The following is a 22,919-nucleotide window of genomic DNA, read 5'->3' on the forward strand; positions in this document are numbered from 1 at the left end:
TTTATTAACAAACTGAACCTAGCAGGCTTGACAGTGCAAATCCATTAAATAAATCTGTAAAGAATATTCATCTTTTTAAAAGGACTTAAATAATGATTCATGTTTTACTCTTTGTATATCCATGACAGTTATTTTGAACAGTCTTACATCTTATGACCCCTGTAATGACTACGTCTCCCTGGATCAACCCTGGAGAGCCAATAATGCAACTGGGTTGGGAATTTGTGACAGCAACTTCAACTGGAATGGCTGGTACCGCCTGCTGTACAATGGGATGGACATCCGTATAGCAGAGAGCTGTGTTGATGTTAACAGATGTGGTACTTTCTACACTCTGTGGCTCAATGGTCCTCATCCTCAGCTAGAGGATGGAGTGGTCACCCGCCAGGTCTGTGCAAATGCAGGATCTGACTGCTGCTTCTTCAAGTCCACCCCAATTCGTGTTAAAGCATGCCCAGGCAATTACTATGTGTATGAGATTGTCAGGCCAATGTTCTGTAACATGGCCTACTGTACAGGTATTTTACAGTTATATACGTTATTGTTTTTCCACAATTCTAATGTTCTACAGGCTTTGATATGTCATCCCTGTTTTGACATATTCCTTTTTTTAGATTCCAGTAACATAACAATTCCTGTGTCTACAAACATGTCCAGTGGTACAGAACTCAATGCTCCCATGAGTAAGTTGCTATAAAAATTTGGACATATGCATTTTTCCAGTGAGGCTACATTACATAATAAATAGTAGTGTTTATTGTTCAAAACTTTGCATATCAGTGACAGCATCTACTATATCCCTAACTTCATTCTTAAAAGTGTTCATTAATATTTTTTATTAATATAATCAATTATTACACAAACATATTTAGAATTTTCTTAATTCATGTCTTGTGACTTTTTTCTACTTATTTACAGTTCTAAGAACAAGTGCTAACCTTGAGATATGTGTGTTCTTAGATATTTTTCTTGATCTTACATTCACCTAGCACTTGAGTACAGACTAAAAAAAGGTGGTGAAGTAAGCCTCTAAAATGAACATTCATTAACTCTAAAGGAAAGACGCTGAAAGGTTGTAGTCCACTGATGTGCCATCTCCACTGAAATGTTAATCTTGTTTCACTTTGGTATGAGTTTTCACCTGACAACCTTATGAGCCTAACAGTATGACATATTGTACTTAGCTAGTTAGCCAATACGATTCTTAACATCTTAAAGATTGTCCGTTTTAAGCATTACAATTTTTAAACTTGTTCCTCTATGCAGGTTAGCAAAGCTAATGTTACATTATAGAATTTGTGCAGATACTGTTTGCTTAGATAATTTGAAATGGAAAAAAAAACACATTTTCAAGCTATTTTCGAAATAAATCTGTTATTACAGGTAAAGATATAATCTGTGAGGGATAAAACTCAGACACAGCATTAGGGTTCACATGCAGGGGTACTTTACTGGAATAGTAATATAACAGGGGCAGAGGCAAAAAATCAGAACTCAGGCAGACAGCGGTCTAGACCAACAATCAGATATGCAGCAATACACAATAAGGCCAAGCCACAAATCCAAATGATAGAATGCAAAGGCTGCAAGTCAGTAATCCAGAAAAGCAAAAGCAGTAAAAGGTGTGTGTGATTAATTACCATAGCAACCCCTAGTATTCCAGGGATGAGGACCTCTGGTGACCAGAAGATTGCACATCTGCCACTTCTCGGACAAAAACATAATTTTAGTTCTCTTTTGAAAGCAGTGGTATATCCCAGAAAAAGACTGCTTAAGGCATTAATTATGACTCTCCTAAGAAGGATTACTGAGAGATTGTTTTTCAGTTTGTTTTGCCTTGCAAAAAGCTGTTCCTCATTCTTTCATCATTTTAGAACCATACCACAAAAAGCCCAAATATACTGGGATCAGGCTACATGATATTTTTGTCTTTCACAATGGTATCTGCATGACCAATTGGGTAATCATAGTGGCATACATTCTTGCCATGTCTGCAACCCATTCTCTTTCCAAACTAATCATATGCAGAATGCTTCGGATTCATTACATACAAGCTGAAAGTGCCATTTTCCATCAGTTTCTGATGTGCATGACAGTGCATAGAAAGGTTCTACTCCATCAAATTTTGACACTGTTGGCAAAATGGAACATGATTTGTTCATAATGTTAAATGTGAAATTTATTTAGTACACTATCTGGTATTGGTTTGCTGAAGCCCTTCATCATGGTACTATATGAATATTCTGTGACAAATGAAATGTTATAAAATAAAGAGGAATTTTAAATCATTAGTATCATTTGATTTAGAACAAAATATATAAAAACAGATCCAGCAATTATAGTTTGGCCATACATGTGTAATTAAATGAACAATATTAAAACAAAATCCCAATTTAGGATCATATCGAAAATCTAAGTTCTGTGTAATGCCTATTTCTACAGCAACCAGTCCATCCAGCTCTGCATTTGATCCCTGTTACAACTACAATGTTCTTGATGACATCTGGAGAACCACATACAGTTTCTATGGTTATGGCTACTATACATATGGATTCTCCAGTTACTTCAGCACTCATGATGACAACACTGTTGAATGGGATGGATGGTATCGGCTGTATCTACAGGGAGAAGATGCACAGATTTCTGAGTGGCGTCTTGGCTCAATGTCATCTGGTGGATACACTCCACTGCTGCTTGGAGGTTTACATCCCCTTGTGGAGGATGGCATTGTGACCCGAGAAATCTATGGGACCTGTGGTGACTATTTGTGGTGGTACTGGTGGTACTGGTATTATGGCTGGTACGGTTACCAATGCAGTTTCTACACATCCAACCCAATCCAAGTGAAAGCCTGTCCAGGACATTACTATGTCTACAAAGTTGTCAAGCCAGATGTGTCAATTCCTCTGCCCGTATACACTACAGGTACAGTTCTTTTCCCACTTTATCATTACATGAGTTTCCATTAAAACACAGCAAGGAATTAGTCTTCACTACAATGAATGAGCCTACAATATACAGACGAAATTACTATATAAAAATGTATTATTTTTATAATAATTGCTGATAATCATATCTTTGACAGTTGCATTACCTAGACCATCATATGATCCCTGCAAAAACTATATCTCCCTTGACCAACCCTGGAGAGCCAATAATGCAACTGGGTTGAAAATCTGTGACAGCAACTTCAACTGGAATGGCTGGTACCGCCTGCTGTACAATGGGATGGACATCCGTATGGCAGAGAGCTGTGTTGATGTTAACAGATGTGGTACTTTCTACACTCTGTGGCTCAATGGTCCTCATCCTCAGCTAGAGGATGGAGTGGTCACTCGCCAGGTCTGTGCAAATGCAGGATCTGACTGCTGCTTCTTCAAGTCCAAGCCAATTCGTGTTAAAGCATGCCCCGACAATTTCTATGTGTATGAGATTGTCAGTCCAATGTTCTGCAACATGGCTTACTGTACAGGTATTTACACAATTATACATTTCAAATACATTATTATTATTATTATTATTAACAACAACAACAACAACAACAACAACAACAACAATAATAATAATACATTATATAGCACTCTTCTCAGATCCAAGGTTGTTTTTCAGTGCATATAACACAATAAATTCACACACACACACACACACACACACACACACACACACACACACACACACACAGAGGACAGATGAGATCATAATAAAAGTTCTAGATGAATAGTAATACTTTTAGCTGTGTTTTAAATGGCAAACAGAAGAACAGTCTACCACAGTCAATTGTTATGGGCCAGAGTATAATGAAGAACTATAAGGTGTAGGGAAAAGCTGAGGGGTGTAGGGAAACACAAAGACTGGATGGAGCAGGACTGTTTTACAACCATGAGTTAAAGTCTGCACTGAGTGCAGGAAGTCCGTATCACTGAAGATGGAAGTGACATGGAAGAGCTGTTCATATACTGTAAATATTTCATCATATTGTAATCCTTTGATTTTCAATTTTGCATTTCTCCTGCTTTCCCTCTTCAGATGTCAACACCACATCTCCAGTTCTTGTAACCTCATCTGGTACAGAATCCAGTGTGACCATTAGTAAGTTCTTTAGCCATGTCATTAGTCTGAATGGATCCAGTTTCATGATTTGTTTCCTTACCCAACTAATCTGCAAATAATTCTGTTGTCTTTGGTATTAATTAGCTTTTTAAAATTCATATGCCATCTAATTTTTGTATGGACTATTTTAAAGAAACATGACATGATAAGAAAAAAATAACCTAAAAGTAAAGAAGGTATATACTATTAAATCTCAAAACGTTAATCAGCTCTAAGAATAATATAGGGATGGGTCTTGGTGAACTGGGAGATCTGTTCCTTCCTACAAGATGTAGAGAATGACATGCAAACAGTGGTAATTGTTAGACCATTTAATATTAGATTATGTATGCACATAGTGTATGAGAGAGGTTTTCAGACCCTTTCAATTTTGGTATGTTACAAACTCATCTTAACATGTGGAAAACTTGAAAGCATCTGGAAAATGTATGTTTAAGCATTTGGGGTTCTATGGATACCTGATTGTTTTGTAATAAAATATTCTAATTGATAAGCTATCAATGTTATGCTTCCACAGAGTCCACTCAAGATGACTTCACGTTTGACCCTTGCTACTACTACGATGTCATTGATGACTACTGGAGGGGCACGAACACTTACAGCACTGGTCATGATGACACCGTTATTGAGTGGGATGGCTGGTATCGGCTGTTTCTCCAGGGGAATAGCGCTCAGATGTCTGAGTGGTGTGTGAGCTACGTGACGTGTGGTGGCTACACTCCACTTGTACTTGGTGGTTCTCATCCACAACTAGAGGATGGAATTGTGACCAGAGAAATCTACGCCTACTCTGATGGTCAGTGCAGCTCAGTGTCCAGGTCCCACCCCATCCAAGTGAAAGCCTGTCCAGGAAATTACTATGTCTACAAACTTGTCAAGCCAGATGTGTCTATTCCAATGCCTACATACTGTGCAGGTAGAGTATTTCTCTGTCTTTGTTTTAATCGATCATTTTTATATGTTCAGCTCTTATGTGTGTAGCCCATATGTTTAGTAATAAATTGATTTTATATAAGACCCTATATTTGTAAATAAAGCATTAGGAAAGGTTTACATTTTATCTTGCATGTTAGCCACTTAATAAACTGAGAGAAAATTGATACACAACAAACAGAGGATTTCACCCATCAGAAACAACCTGAGACAAATATTTCACAACAAAAATAGGAAAGAATGTGAATCTTTAAAAACAAACGTTTGCCATTATGTCAGGTGTTTAAAACAAAGGTCACAACTTTTATTATATTTTCTTTTTCTTTTATTTTTAATGGCTGTAAATGAAAGAAAATGTCAATCAAAGACCTGTATGTGGTATGACTAAGATGCCTCATAAGGGATAACATTCAAAGACAATATGTAAAAATTACATTTTGGACTGACAAATCATATATCTTAAAAATGCATATAATCTTGGTGATATTATATAGCATTTAAACTTTCTAACATCACTGGTTTGTTTCCTTAACAGTGAGTTTTAGATACCCAAATATTGACCCCTGTGAAAACTATAATGATCTGAATAAATGTCCATTTATTTTGGCATATAAATCCAGAAATCATACTGTGACAGCAGGTAGCTGACATGTGGTGAAGTTATGTAATTGTATTAGCTCCACCATAACTACAGGGAAAATGTTGGAATGGAACACAAGTTATAATTACCATCACCTGATTTATATTGAGAATAGACTAGAGTTGGGGAGGTCATTATGTAAAATGTTTATGTTTAAAGGAGAACCACTGCTGAGTACATATAGGCATATAGGAGAAATGCTATTTCAACACATATTTCCTCACGTTAATACTTGTATTTTTTGTGTTCGTAGTTTTCCTAAAACTACTCATTTTGAAAATGTTTCTATTGCAGATGTGGACATCTCTCACAATACCGGTAAACTACTCACTTCCCCTACATGGAACTGATTTTGAGTCATTTATACAATGAGATAATAAATAATTACTTACCTTACTGGTTTTTAGATCTATGTATATTTCATCATTAGGAAAAAAACATTTTTGATTAAAGTGTTTAATTATAATCACTTGTGTATTATAAACCTCTTGTTGTTGTCTAGTCTTTATACCATGCTGTGCTATGTATTATTCACATTAGCCATCTTCTAGCTCTTTTACAGTGATCAGTTTCTGGCCATTTAGAAGGTACACTGAACTTATTGAATGACTAGATGTGGTTCATGTGGCAGACCATCCTCAGCACAGCTTTACATTACACAGAACACATTTACACATTTTTACTGATGCTTAGACATTATATAGTAATACTTTGTAACCATTAACAAACATTCAGGTTTCTGTGCAAATTATCACAATACTCAGAATAAAATCTGATGCAAAACATCACCAAACTTGCTGAGAAAATATAGTGATACAACAGATTCCAACAATTGGCTACAGTACAATGATGTGGGGCCTAGTGGAACATGCAGTACCAAATGTGCCAAGCTGTGCTCTTCCAGAGTTAAGAGGGCTTGCTTTAGTTGGCATCCCAAGGGTTTCAGACGGGCACATCACACATCCTGCCACCACTCCACTATAGCGCACAAAACAAGAATGTATTTTTATTTATGTTTTATTTTTCTTTGACAGTTGCTGTCAATGATTCATCTTATGACCCCTGCAATTACTATGTCACCCTCGACCAATCCTGGAGAGCCAATACTGCACCTGGCTTGGGAATTTGTGACATCAACTTCAACTGGAATGGCTGGTACCGCCTGCTGTACAATGGGATGGACATCCGTATGACTGAGAGCTGTGTTGATGTTTACAGATGTGGTACTTTCTACACTCTGTGGCTCAATGGTCCTCATCCTCAGATAGAGGATGGAGTGGTCACCCGCCAGGTCTGTGCAAATGCAGGATCTGACTGCTGCTACTTCAAGTCCAACCCAATTCGTGTTAAAGCATGCCCAGGCAATTTCTATGTATATGAGATTGTCAGTCCAATATTCTGCAACATGGCCTACTGTACAGGTATTTTACATGTCTTTATTATTTTTTCTACACATTTCTAGAGTTCTACAGGCTGTCATCCCTGTTTTCACATTTTCTTTTCTGCAGATGTCAGCAGCATCACACCTTCACCTACATCTGAATCCAGTGGAACTGAACTCAACACAACCATCAGTAAGTTGTCTCAAAAATTTGTTTTCAGAAGTTTATTGACTTTCTGAATAACATCTACAACATAGACAAACGCTCATATTTACCAGTTTACACAAATTATCCACAAAGTAAATTGCAGTAAAAAACATTTTTGAAAATTACAGTCTACTTTTATTATCCATATACTAATGTAATACTAAAACAGTCTGTTACCTTGAAGCAGTGTGTTGCTTTGAAAACAGACACCAAAAGTGAAAATGGCAAAATGTCTTAATGTTGGCTTATGTTTGTGCTTGGTTCTGATCACATAATAGGTAGGTATGGTTTTATAATTGATAAGTGGACTGGTGATTGTCATTAGCACACTGAATAAAAATGTTATTTATAAAGTGCTTTTCTCTCACTTAATGGTGCTTTAAATAATAATATGCTTGGAGTAATTGAAAGTTTGTCATTTTAATCCTCACCATCGCCAAGTTGCCACTGCTGTGCCCCTGAGTAAGACCCTTAACCCTCAATTGCTCAAGCTCTATCAGCTAAATTACTGCTGTAGTACTATGTACCACATTCAGCTGGTGTTACAGTGGATTTCTACTGGTCAGGTAAAACAACACCATGCAAGGGATCCCATTCAGTTTCAATGGGAAGTGTCGATTCAGCCCATCTGGAGAGTTTAACTGGGAGACAAAAGAGAAGTGGCATTACCACAATCAAGCACGTTGCTACTGAGCATGGGGCAAAATTTGAAAATGTTATGGAGACTGTAGAAGGATTAATGAAGGATTAATTAATAAATCTTAATAAGAGACCTGATAACATTCAAATGAAAAGAGAATCAAAGATGAAAATTAAGAGAGAATCAAAAATGGCACCAAGATTATGGAAGTTTATGAGTACTTTATATTTCTCACAATGTAATGTTAATGTGCAACATTGATTGCAGTCTTGTATAATAATGAGTTGATAATGTGCATTATGATGGCCTCCTGCTTTCCTGGCCTGGAGCTCAGAAGTAATCCAAGGACAGGAACGGTTTGAGGGCACAGGGTGGATTGACAAGAGGGCATGTGTACTAGGAGCTTTATAGATAGTGTAATTATAGTTTGAGAGCATTTGCTTTGGACAGCATGGATTGGTAATCCAAAAAAAAAAAAAATGTGCATAGAAACAGAAAAGGACTGAAGATTAAGTGGATTAAGGTTATGAGAGGATATTGTGGTTTTCATCTCTGGTGTCCATAGAGGCAACATAAGACTAATGTCAACAAGTAAATCATCAGAGATCCAAATCTTAGAACCAACAACACCATTTAAACCAAGGGGATGAACCAAATCAAGTGAGTGCCCAAGAGAGTAAGTGGGGAAATCAAAGTGCTAAATCAAAACTCAAAAAATTCTACTTCAGTTCCAAAATCTTGAGCAACTACAGTTTGTATCGACATGTATGGTAAAGTCACCAAGGACAAATACAATAGGAGACATTGAAGAGACTGCAGTGAGTAATTCATTGACTCTGCAAGTGAAGTAAGGGTGTGATTTTGGCAGCGATAGACTAAATTCAGAAAAGTTCCGAATATGTAAGCGTATATATATATATATATATATATATATATATATATATATATATATATATATATAATGCCATAAAAGATGAGTCATGTAAGTCTATTACAGCAGTTTTTAATCTATTTCGACAATTAACAGACATCACTAGCACTCGTCAATCAAGGCTTTGACAGACAAATATAACTAGGAGTAAACTAGTTTAAATAATAATAGTCAATGGATGTTTGCTATATTTTGATAAGAAGCGGCATATCCAGAATTTTGTGTGACAGAATTTTCTCTGACAGAAAGTGACAGGTTCAAGTGACCAAGTAGCAATATTCTTATTTTTCATATAATAAGTCCTCTATATGGTTAAAAAAAAGGAGTAGCATTAAAATATATTTTTGCAAAAATTCCATGGTTGGAAGCCTAGATACTGCCATGAACTACAGCAAATGTTCAACATGGGGACTCCTAGTTAGTTGCTGTGGTAGCAAGCAGTTATATAAAATGTAAAAAGAAATATTTCCTTTTCATGTCACGTTATTTGGTATACATCTATATGCAACTCATTGATACTAGGATGGTTCCCCATCTTCATGCAAATTTTCTGTGGTTTTGGTAGCAGCAGGGAACAACCTGCTTATTATTCAGCCTAAAATATACCCTGCACCTGAATGTGATCTCAGCTTTCACATGTAGCCTTGAACACAGAATGGGATACACCTTGATCACCTGTTACTTGCCATAATAAATTCCAATAGGTAGACACACAGAGAAACATTCCTGTGGCCTCCATTGCTCAGAAAAAGCAAGGCAAAACCCTCGTTTATTTGCACTAACCAGACATGTTAGTAGTATTTATATGTATTGGCAGCTTTATCTTATCCTCCTATTTTACCATTCAGTTGTATTTTATAAGTGTAGTTACAGACTATAGGTCATCTATAGGCATGCACAGATCATGCAACAATTTCTAGATTTACTAGGACAGATAGAAGTGAGTTGGACACATTCAAAACCATTATAACCTTTGCCTCTGAAGGAGCACTATACTCATTGTAACTCATTGAAAATCATGTTCAAATTAACTCAAGAATGAGTTATATTTTCAACAATATCACTAGAATGGATGCGATGGGAAATATATGTAAAGATCGCCATAATGATGTGTTTCTACAGCACCCAGTCCAGACAGCTCTACTATTGACCCCTGCTACAACTACAATGTTCTTGATGACATCTGGAGAACCACATACAGTTTCTATGGTTATGGCTACTATACTTATGGATTCTCCAGTTACTTCAGCACTCACGATGACAACACTGTTGAATGGGATGGATGGTATCGGCTGTTTCTACAGGGAGAAGATGCACAGATTTCTGAGTGGTGTGTTGAACCCATGTCATCTGGTGGCTACACCCCACTGCTGCTTGGTGGTTCACATCCCCTTATTAAGGATGGAATTGTTACAAGAGAAATCTATGGCTCCTTTTCTTACAATTACTGGTGGTACTGGGGGTACTACTGGGGGTACTACTGGTGGTACGGGGGATACGGGTGGTATGGAAGCCAGTGCAATTACTACACGTCCAACCCAATTCAAGTGAAAGCCTGTCCAGGACATTACTATGTCTACAGACTGGTCAAGCCAGATGTTTCGATTCCTCTGCCCGTGTACACTGCAGGTAGAGTGCGTTTTTCCTACTTCTTCATCATTATATAAGTGCTCATGAGAAACTAGCTAGGGTCCATTAGTTTTCATTAAATAAATAGGTACATGACAAAGGATTCAGAGAGTGATCAGATATCATTAGAATTCATTAATATAAAAACATGATTAATGCTTTAAAAATTGTAGCACATTTTATAAAGGAATGAAGGACATTTTTACTTTTTGTATATCTTTGACAGTGGCTTTAACCAGCCCATCTTATGATCCCTGCAATGAATACATCTATCTGGACCAACCCTGGAGAGCCAATAATGCACCTGGCTTGGGAATTTGTGACAGCAATTTCAACTGGAATGGCTGGTACCGCCTGCTGTACAATGGGATGGACATCCGTATGGCAGAGAGCTGTGTTGATGTTTCCAGATGTGGTACTTTCTACACTCTGTGGCTCAATGGTCCTCATCCTCAGCTAGAGGATGGAGTAGTCACCCGCCAGGTCTGTGCAAATGCAGGATCTGACTGCTGCTACTTCAAGTCCAATCCAATTCGTGTTAAAGCATGCCCAGGCAATTTCTATGTCTATGAGATTGTCAAACCAATGTTCTGCAACATGGCCTACTGTACAGGTAGGACATTCATCTCATTCATTCATTTCATGTGTTTATTTTCCAACACATTTCTAGAGTTCTACAGGTTATGTTCTCTTCCCTGTTTTCACATTTTCTTTCTTTAGATGCCAGCAGCATAACAATTCCTGTGTCTGCAAACATGTCCAGTGGAACAGAACTCACAACACCCATGTGTAAGTTGCTATAAAAATCATTTTTAAAGTCTATAATAAATTGATTGATCGTCTCGATTACAGATTCAAACTTAATACAAAAACTAATGCATGTGGTCCACTGAGGCTAATAATATAAAAAGGAAAATCACTCTATCCATTTTGTCTTGTTGGTGGAAACCTTGACTCATCGAAATATAATTCTACAAGTACCCTTGGACACCTCCCAGTAATGCATTTGTACAAACGAGCCAAAAAGTATAAAACTCCCAAGGAAGAATACTCTGCACTTTGGAAGAATACTCTGCACTTTGTTATTAAGTAAGCTGATAAAGGTGAAGCTATAGCCATTTGGAGAAAAGACCTTTACAAGAATGATAACCTCATCCAAAAATGAGTGGCTAATACAGCTTATATAGGCACAACTGTTCTGACATCAATACACAGATACAGTGCTCCATTCAGTTGACTATTATTCATGCCATTTTGGCAGGGCATCTCTCACACATTCTGCAGAGGACCTTTACTGTCAATGATCTTCACTGTACAATAACAATAATAATTTTATATATATATATATATATATATATATAGCTACCATACCTACCATAGCTACCATACCTTTTTTCTCATGCCCATGGTCAATAGCACAGTATGGTAGTCTGCTTCTAGAAATACAAAGGGATGAGCTTAAACCAATGCCTCAGAAGGACACAGTCTGACCTCCTGAGCCTGGGGTCAGGAAGTGACACTTCATTCTACCACAAGCTGAATTCCTTGAGTCATATAAAGTATTTTTATAGAACACTTTCTTTTTTTAACATTTTACTTGCTATAAAACTAAATGAAACTCGTAATTATTCTTTTTACAGCAATCAGTTCAGTCACTGATACCTTTGACCCTTGTCACAACTACAACGTACTTGATGACACCTGGAGAACTACATATAGTTTCAATGGTTATGGCTACTACACCTATGGTTACTCTGGTTACTTCAGCAGTCATGATGACACCACTGTTGAATGGGATGGATGGTATCGGCTGTATCTACAGGGACAAAATGCACAGATTTCTGAGTGGTGTTTGGGTTCTATAACATCTGGTGGATACACCCCACTGCTGCTTGGTGGTTCACATCCCCTTATTAAGGATGGAATTGTTACTCGAGAAATCTATGGGACCAATATTTACAATTACTGGTGGTACTGGGGGTACTACTGGTGGTACGGGGGATATTGGTGGTATGGAAGCCAGTGCAATTACTACACGTCCCACTCAATAAAAGTGAAAGCCTGTCCAGGACATTACTATGTCTACAGACTGGTCAAGCCACATGTTTCCATTCCTCTGCCCACATACACTGCAGGTAGAGTGTTTTTTTCCTACTTCTTTATTGTTATATAAGTGCTCATGAGAAGCTAACTAGGGTCCATTGATCTTCAATAAATAAATAATTTCATGACATAAAGGAGTCAAAAAGTGATATCATTAGAAGTCATTAATATAAAAAATATTAATGCTTTAAAAATTATAGCACATTATATAAAAAGAATGATGAACATTTTTACTTTTTGTATGTCTTTGATAGTGGCTTTAACCAGCCAATCTTTTGATCCTTGCAATGATTACATCACCCTGGACCAACCCTGGAGAGCCAATAATGCACCTGGTTTGGGAATTTGTGACAGCAACTTCAATTGGAATGGCTGGTACCGCCTGCTGTACAATGGGATGGACATCCGTATGGCAGAGAACTGTGTTGATGTTTCCAGATGTGGTACTTTCTACTCTCTGTGGCTCAATGGTCCTCATCCTCAGCTAGAGGATGGAGTGGTCACCCGCCAGGTCTGTGCAAATGCAGGATCTGACTGCTGCTACTTCAAGTCTACCCCAATTCGTGTTAAAGCATGCCCAGGCAATTTCTATGTCTATGAGATTGTCAGGCCAATGTTCTGCAACATGGCCTACTGTACAGGTAGGACAAATGATACATGATTTTAAACATGTAAAGATTTCTACAGGCTTTATGCTGTCAACCCTCTTGTCAAATTTTTTTTTTTACAGATGCAAGCACCATCACTCCAATTTCTGCACCTACAACCATATCCAATGGAAATAAACTCAACACAAACATTAGTAAGTTGCTATAAAAAATTATTTTTCAGTCTATATAAATTGATCAATTGTCTGGATTACTTACACAAACTAAACAGACTACATAATGAATATCGTTCATTGGGGCTACATGCATTATCCACAAATTAAATGGTAGTGTTTATAATTTATATCTTTATAAATCACTGTCAGTTTCACCCCTTTTGTATTATGGTTCATCTGGTGAGAGCCTGATGTGGTCATGTTTCATATTGTACATCCTTTCTCAAGTGCACTTGTGTCTTGTTTATCCCTTACTAACAGTGGATTTAATCCTTTTGTTTTCCTATCCATGTTGCTTGGTTTTGTTTGCATCAGTAGTTTTCAATTAAGAATCTTTATTACCAAGAGTGTCCAGTTAATCCCTAGTTCTAGATTCCTCTCCATTCTTTATGTTCCTGTCTACTGGGTTCAGAAGCTTTACCTAGAAATAGGTACTGATGGAAAATGAATAAAATAAAACATTGTGACAAAACGAAAAATAAAATATAAAGCAAAGAATGACATAAATTAAATGGAAGTTAAGATTTTTCAGATAAAAGGATAACATATTACAAAATAAAGTACAGAAAAATACAATACAGAAATTGCTTAAGGTTAATTAAAGGCTTACCATTGAAGAAAGAGTAGATGGGAACAAGAGTTCATAGCCTGGACCTTAGCCAACACTGATACAACAGATCCACATTAAAAAGACCCTCCTTGTACTTAAGCTTGTTCACAACTTTACTAGACACACCCAATATATATATATATTTCAGTTGTATTTCATATATGTGCAACTGCAGACTAAAGACCCAAATATTAAAAATAACACAAAATCATACACCACTTTCTACATCTCCTGCAAAGTGGGGTAACTAGTTGGCCTGTATTTGATAAAGCAATCCAGCTTATGTCTTTCAATGATGGTTGTTCATATGCTAACAACAGACTATATACATTTTTTATTTATGCACTTAAAATCATGTTTAAACAGACACTGTATTTACAGAATAGACATACACATGTTGTTATATTGCAACTATTATCACAGTAAAAGGTCATATTTCAATTCTGAGATGTGTGTAACTACTTGTTTTTACACAGCAACCAGTCCAGCCACCTCTACATTTGACCCCTGCTATAACCACAATGTTCTTGATGACACCTGGAGAACCACATACAGTTACTATGGTTATGGTTACTATGCTTACGGTTCCTCTGGTTACTACAGCAGTCATGATGACACCACTGTTGAATGGAATGGATGGTATCGGCTGTATCTACAGGGAAAAGATGCACAGATTTCTGAGTGGTGTGTGGGTTCTATAACATCTGGTGGATACACCCCACTACTGCTTGGTGGTTCACATCCCCTTATTGAGGATGGAATTGTTACTCGAGAAATCTATGGCTCCTTTTCTTATAATTACTGGTGGTACTGGGGGTACTACTGGTGGTACGGGGGATACGGGTGGTATGGAAGCCAGTGCAATTACTACACGTCCAGCCCAATACAAGTGAAAGCCTGTCCAGGACATTACTATGTCTACAGACTGGTCAAACCAGATGTGTCAATTCCTCTGCCCGTGTACACTGCAGGTAGAGTGCATTTTGCTACTTCTTTATCATTATACACATGGTCATGAGAAACAAATTAGGGTCCATTAGTCTTCACTAAATAAATAATTTCATGACATAAAGGATTTGAAATGTAATCAGATATCATTAGAAGTCATTAATATAAAATGATTAATGCTTTAAAAATTGTAGAACATTTTATAAAAGGAATAAAGGACATTTTTACTTTTTGTATATCTTTGACAGTGGCTTTAACCAGCCCATCTTATGATCCCTGCAATGACTACGTCTCCCTGGACCAACCCTGGAGAGCCAATAATGCAACTGGTTTGGGAATTTGTGACAGCAACTTCAAATGGAATGGCTGGTACCGCCTGCTGTACAATGGGATGGACATCCGTATGGCAGAGAACTGTGTTAATGTTTCCAGTTGTGGTACTTTCTACCCTCTGTGGCTCAATGGTCCTCATCCTCAGCTGGAGGATGGAGTGGTCACCCGCCAGGTCTGTGCAAATGCAGGATCTGACTGCTGCTACTTCAAGTCCACCCCAATTCGTGTTAAAGCATGCCCAGGCAATTTCTATGTCTATGAGATTGTCAGGCCAATGTTCTGCAACATGGCCTACTGTACAGGTAGGACAAATGATACATGATTTTACACATTTCACAGTTTAGAGTTTTACATTATCTGCCATGTTATCATCTGTTTTCACATTTCTTTTTTTTTTCAGATTCCAGCACCATAACTCCAAATCGTGCGCCTCCAGTCATATCTAGTGGACGTGAACTAAACACAGCCAGGAGTAAGTTGCTGTATAAATAAATTTTGCAGACAGTAATACATTTACTTAGAGTGTAATACATTTATCATCAATTATCTGGATTACTATACAACTTAAATAGACACGCTAACACGTATTCAGTGATTATTCAGTTTACCATCTTTTAATAAATGTGCTGTTTTTCTGAATGACATTTACAACATAAATATACACAGTAATACATATTGTCCAGTCAAGCATATCAATTTATATCTTAATGTTCATTAATGACTATGTTTCTGCAGCACCCAATCCAGCCAGCTCTACTTTTGACCCCTGTCAGAACTACAATGTACTTGATGACACCTGGAGAACTACATACAGTTACTATGGTTGTGGCTACTACACTTACGGTTACTCTGGTTACTACAGCAGTCACGATGACAACACTGTTGAATGGGATGGATGGTATCGGCTGTATCTACATGGAGAAGATGCACAGATTTCTGAGTGGTGTGTTGACCCCATGTCATCTGGTGGATACACCCCACTGCTGCTTGGTGGTTCACATCCCCTTATTAAGGATGGAATTGTTACTCGAGAAATCTATGGCTCCTTTTCTTACAATTACTGGTGGTACTGGGGATACTACTGGTGGTACTGGGGAAATGGGTGGTATGGAAGCCAATGTAATTACTACACGTCCAACCCAATACAAGTGAAAGCCTGTCCAGGACATTACTATGTCTACAATCTTGTCAAGCCAGATTTGTCAATTCCTCTGCCAACATACACTGCAGGTATGTTCTTTTCCCCATGTTAGAACATAACAATGTTCTGGTTTTTTTGTGTTGTTTTTTTTTGTATGTAATGAATTAACAACTATAAAATGTGTATCATTTTTATTGTTAAATTGATTATTACTTAAAATAAATTGTAATGAGCACTCTGAATATTCTTACCCTTCAGGGTGTTAGTTGGAAGGCTAGAAACATTTGATAAATAAATAAATGAATGAATAGCAAATCAAACTTTGCCCATCAATTACAATAAGCATTTTAAATGTCATCAGGCATTATTTCATATCCATAAAAATGATTGTAGCTTTAAAATATTATTGAGAGTCACACAGAAGAATGAGGTACTTCCTCTTTTTAACGTTTTGGATATCCTTGGCATTAACCAGCCCATCATATGATCCCAGCAATGCATCTCCCTGAAACACTGCTATATTGTATTTGTATCCTTCTGCTAGCTTTGTTGTTAATTTAATAAAAATGGTTTGGCAATTTAAATATTAATTTATTTTTCTCTTTGAATATCCATGACAGTTGCTTTAAACAGTCTTACATCTTATGATCCCTGCAACAACTACGTCTCCCTGGACCAACCCTGGAGAGCCAATAATGCACCTGGTTTGGGAATTTGTGACAGCAACTTCAACTGGAATGGCTGGTACCGTCTGCTATACAATGGGTTGGATATCCGTATTGCAGAGAGCTGTGTTGATGTTAACAGATGTGGTACTTACTACACTCTGTGGCTCAATGGTCCTCATCCTCAGCCAGAGGATGGAGTGGTCACTCGCCAAGTCTGTGCAAATGCAGGATCTGACTGCTGCCTCTTCAAGTCCAACCCAATTCGTGTTAAAGCATGTCCAGGCAACTACTATGTGTATGAGATTGTCAGGCCAATCTTCTGCAACATGGCTTACTGTACAGGTATTTGACTATCTTTTAAGTGATGGAAGGAAGTGTAATTAAACAGATGTGTGCTGTTCATGTACTGTAAATATTTCATCATATTGTCATCCTTTGCTTTTCAATTTCATTTTCCTCCTTTCTTTCTTCAGATGTCAACACCACATCTGCAGTTGTTGAACACTCAAGTGATGCAGAATCTAAAATGGCCCTGAGTAAGTTGCTGTATGTAACTGAGAATCTCCCTGCTCTTAGTTAGCTTTTTTCATTCATACCAAACACTTTTGATTTCCATTGGCATAGTTTAAGCCAATAATACTAAAGTACCTATAATAATAATACCAAAAATACCTGAAAAGAAATGTGGACACTGATAAACTTTAGAGAACAAGCTGAGTTCACTGACCAATAAAGGGATACATTTAATCATCTATGTTCACAACATCTGTTTTTAGATTTTGGTAATTAATGTTGTGCTACCAGATCTTGTAATTTTGTTTAATACTTTGGACACAAATGTAACCCTATAATCACTTTGGAACAATTAATTTATTTTTCTTCTAGATAATAATAATAATAATAATAATAATAATAATAATAATAATAATAATAATAATCATTCAATTTATATACCACCTTTCACAATCCCAAGGACACTTTATGATAAGTAATATTGTAACGTTGAGCGGTAAAGAGACGGACGCATGTGCGGAGAGGAGGTAGATTTATTATAGGCAAATCCAAAATCAGAGTCATTTAGGCAGTCCAGGGTCATAGAGCCGACACGGAGAGTACGAGAATACATGACTTAACAAAACAAACACGCACGAAAGCAAACAGGGAAGCAGGCTATAACTAAGGCTAGGAACTATGAAGGCTAAAATAAACACAAAGGCATGGAGTACAAAGAAACAACCATAACGAAACACATTCAAACAATAATTCAAAGAATGTGAGGACAAACCAAAACTATGGAATGGAATTAAACTGAAGACAGGGAAAACACAGAACACAGAAGATGGAAGGGATTGATCGTGATAAATATAAAATATATACAGTTAGGGATTAGGGAACGAGATGAGGACAGGTAAAGAGAAGAAGAGAGGAAAGGTTTATGTTCTAAGTAAGGATTTGACAGAAGACAGAGTTGAGCAGTTACGAAGACACTGAGGCAGAGTTTGGGAGCAGCAGCACTGAAGGAGCTAAAGTGTGCTTTGTTAATGTAAGAAGTCTAGGTGCTGAGTATTTGATGTATTGGAGACGGTTGATCAATTTGACTGGAAGGCTATAGACAAGAAAGTAATATGGGGGGAAAAAAAGCATTAATCAACATTCTAGAGTCACTATCAATGAGAATGGGGAAGTATTACACAGATGATAAAATTACGTTTTAGTGATTAACTTAATGTGAAACTTAAAGCTGAATGAGGATTCAAAGAGACAGCCAATGAGAAATGTATATGATGAAGAGGAGCAGTCTAGGAACTGTTGCCCTTGAGAACACCTTGATCAACAGAGGTCATAGACGATTTGTGAGAGCCTATTGTGATTTAATTGTTGTCTATTGGCAAGATATGCTCATAGCTAGTTTAGGGCTAGGCCAATAATACCAACAGATGACAGTCTAGAAATGAGTATTTGATGATTAACAGTATCAAACGCTGCTGCAGGATGTTGAAAACGTTGGCATCTGTTGACAGCAGCAGATCATTGATAACGTTTATGAGGTCAGATTCAGTACAGTGCATGTTGCGAAAACCAGAACGAAAGGACTCATAAATTGATGCTTCACAGAAAGTCGTGCAGACATGCAGCTACAGCTCTTTCCATGACTTTACGTAGGAAGGGGAGGTTGGAGGTTGGCCTGTAATTGACCAATGAGAATGGATCGAATCCAGATTTCTTTAGTATGGGAGTCAGAAAAGATGTTTTAAGAAAAGGTGGGACTGCACCTAATGAGAACCACAGATTAATCGAATGTGCAGTAGGAGCAGAAATACCAGAAGCAGAAAATTTGAGAATAGCAGTTGGAATTGGGTCAAACTGAAACAATATATATATATATATATATATATATATATATATATATATATATATATATATATATATATATATATATATGATTTAGAAATAATCTCAGTAGAAAGATTGACAGAGGCAGTGACCGAGAGCCAATTAACAGGTAGCAGAGAGATGGTGGCTTGTGAAAGAGAGAATCAAGTTACCAAAGGAAAATGCTTAAAATGTAATTAATTTTATCCTGAAAATAATCCAGAAAGATTTGACTCTGGGCAGGACTGTTAAAGGTGGATGGTGAGGGAGGTTAGAATAAAAAAAGTGAGCAGGCAGGCATCCTTATATTTGAAAACATGCTCAGCGAAAAGTAAGAAATTAAATGTGAGCCCAGTTTTCTTGCACAGGCACTCTAAATGCCTGACATTAGCTCTCATGACTCTGAGCTCTGAGGTGAACCGTGGAACAGTGTGAGTAGTCCTGAAAGAACAAAAGTACAGTTTTGCAGAGACTATTGTAATTAGCGGCCAAATCTTCAGGTGAAGAATGTTTGAAAAAATCAGACAAAGAAGAGATATAAAGAAAGCTAGAAAAGGGACGAGTAGCAACAGAGTTGAGTTTACAGAAAGAAACTTTCAATTTCACAGATGATTGCGAAATAAGACCATCGCAAAGGCCAACTAGTCAAAAGAGTTAACAGAAAAAAAAGAGGGGGAAAATTTTCAAGCAGGAGGACAAAAAGAACACAAAGAGTAGGACAATAATAAAAGAGAGTAACAAACATGCAGTACGTAATTTCATCCAGAAATGGAAAACTACAGCGTAATGGCACATAGTGGAGAAAGATGGGGAAAATGACAATTGTAAGGGTCGGTGCCAGGCCGAGGCCCCCTCCAGCCACCTGAAGGAGGCCTCGAGTCAGGCACACCACTAATCAGGCTTAACACCCAACAGCTAGGCTAGACCTATATAAGCCCAGTGACCCAGTGCTGGATCTTTGCCAAAGTTCTGAGCCAAGCTCCTAGCCAGCAGCTTCGGGTATCGAGGTCTGTGAGCCCTTGTGCTACTTCTCACTTCTGTGCTGCAAGGATGTCCGTGTTTTTACACGTCTCATCCCCTCTCCAGTTTTCCCCCTCAGGTCTGTCTCTCTCCCAAAGCTCTCCCTAGCCATTACAGTTCCTCCCTGTTTTCTGGTTTTGTTTGGGAAGTTTTAGTTTGGTTTTCCCTAGTGCATCGGGGCTGCCATTCTTCCCATGGCATCCTTTGTTCTCCCTTTTCCCATGCTCGGCATGGTGTTTAGTTTTTTCCTCTAGTTTTGTCATCCTCCATTACTTTGAAGGGCGATATATATGCAGGTGGTTTTATAGCTGCTGCAGTCTAGCAGGTATTTGTTTACCTTGCAACAAAGCACCCGGGGTTCACTCCCAACCTTTGGTTATTTACTTTTCTTCTTGTTTTACTGGTTCTACAATCTAACTGTTTCGCGCACGGGCCCACCACCGTTTAAGTGTAGTTGCTCACCCAGTAGGCTGTTGGTGTCATCATCTATCTGACCTGGGTTTGAGCCCATGTTACAGCAATAATAAGATAGGTTATGTCAATGAACATCATGATTATACTTCCACAGCATCTACTCATGAAGACTTCACGTTTGACCCTTGTAACTACCATGATGTTGTTGATGATTACTGGAGGAACACAATGGAACTATATAATTTCTACACTGGCCATGATGACACTCTTGTTGAATGGAATGGCTGGTATCGGCTGTTTCTCCAGGGGAATAGTGCTCAGCTGTCTGAGTGGTGTGTGAGCTACATGAGATGTGGTGGCTACACTCCGCTTGTACTTGGTGGTTCTCATCCACGACCAGAGGATGGAATTGTGACCAGAGAAATCTATGCCTACTCTGATGGCCAGTGCAGCTCAGTGTCCAGGTCCCACCCAATCCAAGTGAAAGCCTGTCCAGGGCATTACTATGTCTACAAACTTGTCAAGCCAGATGTGTCGATTCCAATGCCTACATACTGTGCAGGTAGAGTTTTATTGATATATACATATATAGAGAGGTGCTGCTTTTAACCATTATCAACACACAATATTCACACAATTATTTTTATTTCTAGTAAACATTTGTGTGTAAACAAGTGTGTAACATTTTTTTTTCCAATGTCTGAAAAGCGAGAGTCCTGTGCGATCCCCGAGTAATAGAATTTAAGAAATGAGATTCAAAAACATGTAAATTGTAACATCCAAATTTGCTCTCCTGTAAGACTTTTCTTTAAAAAGGCAGAATGAAAACTTTATGATTCACAGAAGAGTGTTTTGTGTTTCCCCACCAGTGAACTTTACTTACCCAAGCACTGACCCCTGTTATAACTACAATGTGTTGGAGGAGTCTTGGAGAGCCACAGACAATGCAGAGCACAACTACTACAACTCCTGGTGGTGGTGGTGGACATGGTGTGACAGATACACCAGCTGGAATGGCTGGTACCGGCTCTTCTACCAGGGAAATAATGTTGAGATGCCAGATTCATGCGTTAGCCCGGGCATGTGCGGCACTGATATCCCTCTCTGGCTCAACGGTTCCCTCCCACAACTGGAGGACGGAGTAGTTATACGACAAGCGTGTGGGAGCTCATACAGTGATTGCTGTTATTACAAATCCTTTCCCATCCAAGTGAAAGCTTGTCCAGGAAATTACTACGTATATGAGCTTGTGAGCCCAGCCTTTTGTAACTCAGCCTACTGTGCTGGTAAATATTCTAATTTACCCAGTGTTTCCCGCAAGTTAGTTTTCAGCTGTGGTGGCAGCTGGGAGTCAGAATGTGTTTTTTATTTGTTTTAATTTTTTCCTTTAAAAAATGTAGCAATGATTATATCAGTAAGATCTGAAGCTTGTAGCTATTGTAAGCAATGGTTTAAAATTACTGATGCAAAGGATGTCTCTTAATACTAAGAGACATTATTTGTTGTGCTAATAAAAAGACTAATATATATAATAATGGTGACTGCCTTGAAATTTTGCTGTAATCAGCAAAAGTGTAACACAATGTGATTATATTAATGAATAAGAAAACTTGTCTTTTTAAGATCTCTAAAAATGTGATTCTTAAATCCCACACAGATGGAGGTCAACCAATGTGAGCTGACCGATGAAATCTTATTGTTGTTGAATGCATAGGGGGAAACTGTAAACACAATATTCCATCTCTTGCATTTATTTGTATCCAATTATTTTGTAAGATTTTAACTGCCTCCATTACAGATGTTGACACCATTTCACCAGTTACCGATCCAAAACCAAACAAAACTGTAGACCCAACCACATTGATCATCACTGCAACTACTGGTAAACTGCTTACACACACACACACACACACACACACACACACACATTTCCTCCAACTGTAACTGGTGTCATTTGCATACATATTTGCATACATATTTTCTTTGTTAATCTAAAATTCATCATTATGGATCA

At 37.8% G+C, this 22,919-nt stretch overlaps 1 protein-coding gene across 2 annotated transcripts in view; it reads left to right on the top strand.

Moving 5' to 3' along the window:
* The window catches only part of LOC113589463 (uncharacterized), a 38,266-nt gene that overhangs the window by 8,461 nt on the left and 6,886 nt on the right, over positions 1-22,919 (top strand). For both annotated transcript variants that reach the window (XM_081716692.1, XM_081716693.1), the window contains exons 11-34: positions 129-518; positions 615-683; positions 2,443-2,925; positions 3,086-3,472; positions 4,027-4,089; positions 4,628-5,026; positions 5,978-6,001; positions 6,718-7,104; positions 7,192-7,257; positions 9,966-10,472; positions 10,699-11,085; positions 11,193-11,261; positions 12,113-12,607; positions 12,830-13,216; positions 13,306-13,377; positions 14,485-14,979; positions 15,205-15,591; positions 15,690-15,761; positions 16,025-16,519; positions 17,051-17,440; positions 17,572-17,634; positions 21,060-21,467; positions 21,775-22,191; positions 22,704-22,787. In XM_081716692.1, the coding sequence (XP_081572818.1) occupies positions 129-518; positions 615-683; positions 2,443-2,925; positions 3,086-3,472; positions 4,027-4,089; positions 4,628-5,026; positions 5,978-6,001; positions 6,718-7,104; positions 7,192-7,257; positions 9,966-10,472; positions 10,699-11,085; positions 11,193-11,261; positions 12,113-12,607; positions 12,830-13,216; positions 13,306-13,377; positions 14,485-14,979; positions 15,205-15,591; positions 15,690-15,761; positions 16,025-16,519; positions 17,051-17,440; positions 17,572-17,634; positions 21,060-21,467; positions 21,775-22,191; positions 22,704-22,787 (6,996 nt within the window). The remainder of the gene's footprint in view (positions 1-128; positions 519-614; positions 684-2,442; positions 2,926-3,085; positions 3,473-4,026; positions 4,090-4,627; positions 5,027-5,977; positions 6,002-6,717; positions 7,105-7,191; positions 7,258-9,965; positions 10,473-10,698; positions 11,086-11,192; positions 11,262-12,112; positions 12,608-12,829; positions 13,217-13,305; positions 13,378-14,484; positions 14,980-15,204; positions 15,592-15,689; positions 15,762-16,024; positions 16,520-17,050; positions 17,441-17,571; positions 17,635-21,059; positions 21,468-21,774; positions 22,192-22,703; positions 22,788-22,919) is intronic.

Source organism: Electrophorus electricus, chromosome 6 (assembly GCF_041902795.1).
Source record: "Electrophorus electricus isolate QZ-2024a chromosome 6, ASM4190279v1, whole genome shotgun sequence".
NCBI lineage: Eukaryota > Metazoa > Chordata > Actinopteri > Gymnotiformes > Gymnotidae > Electrophorus > Electrophorus electricus.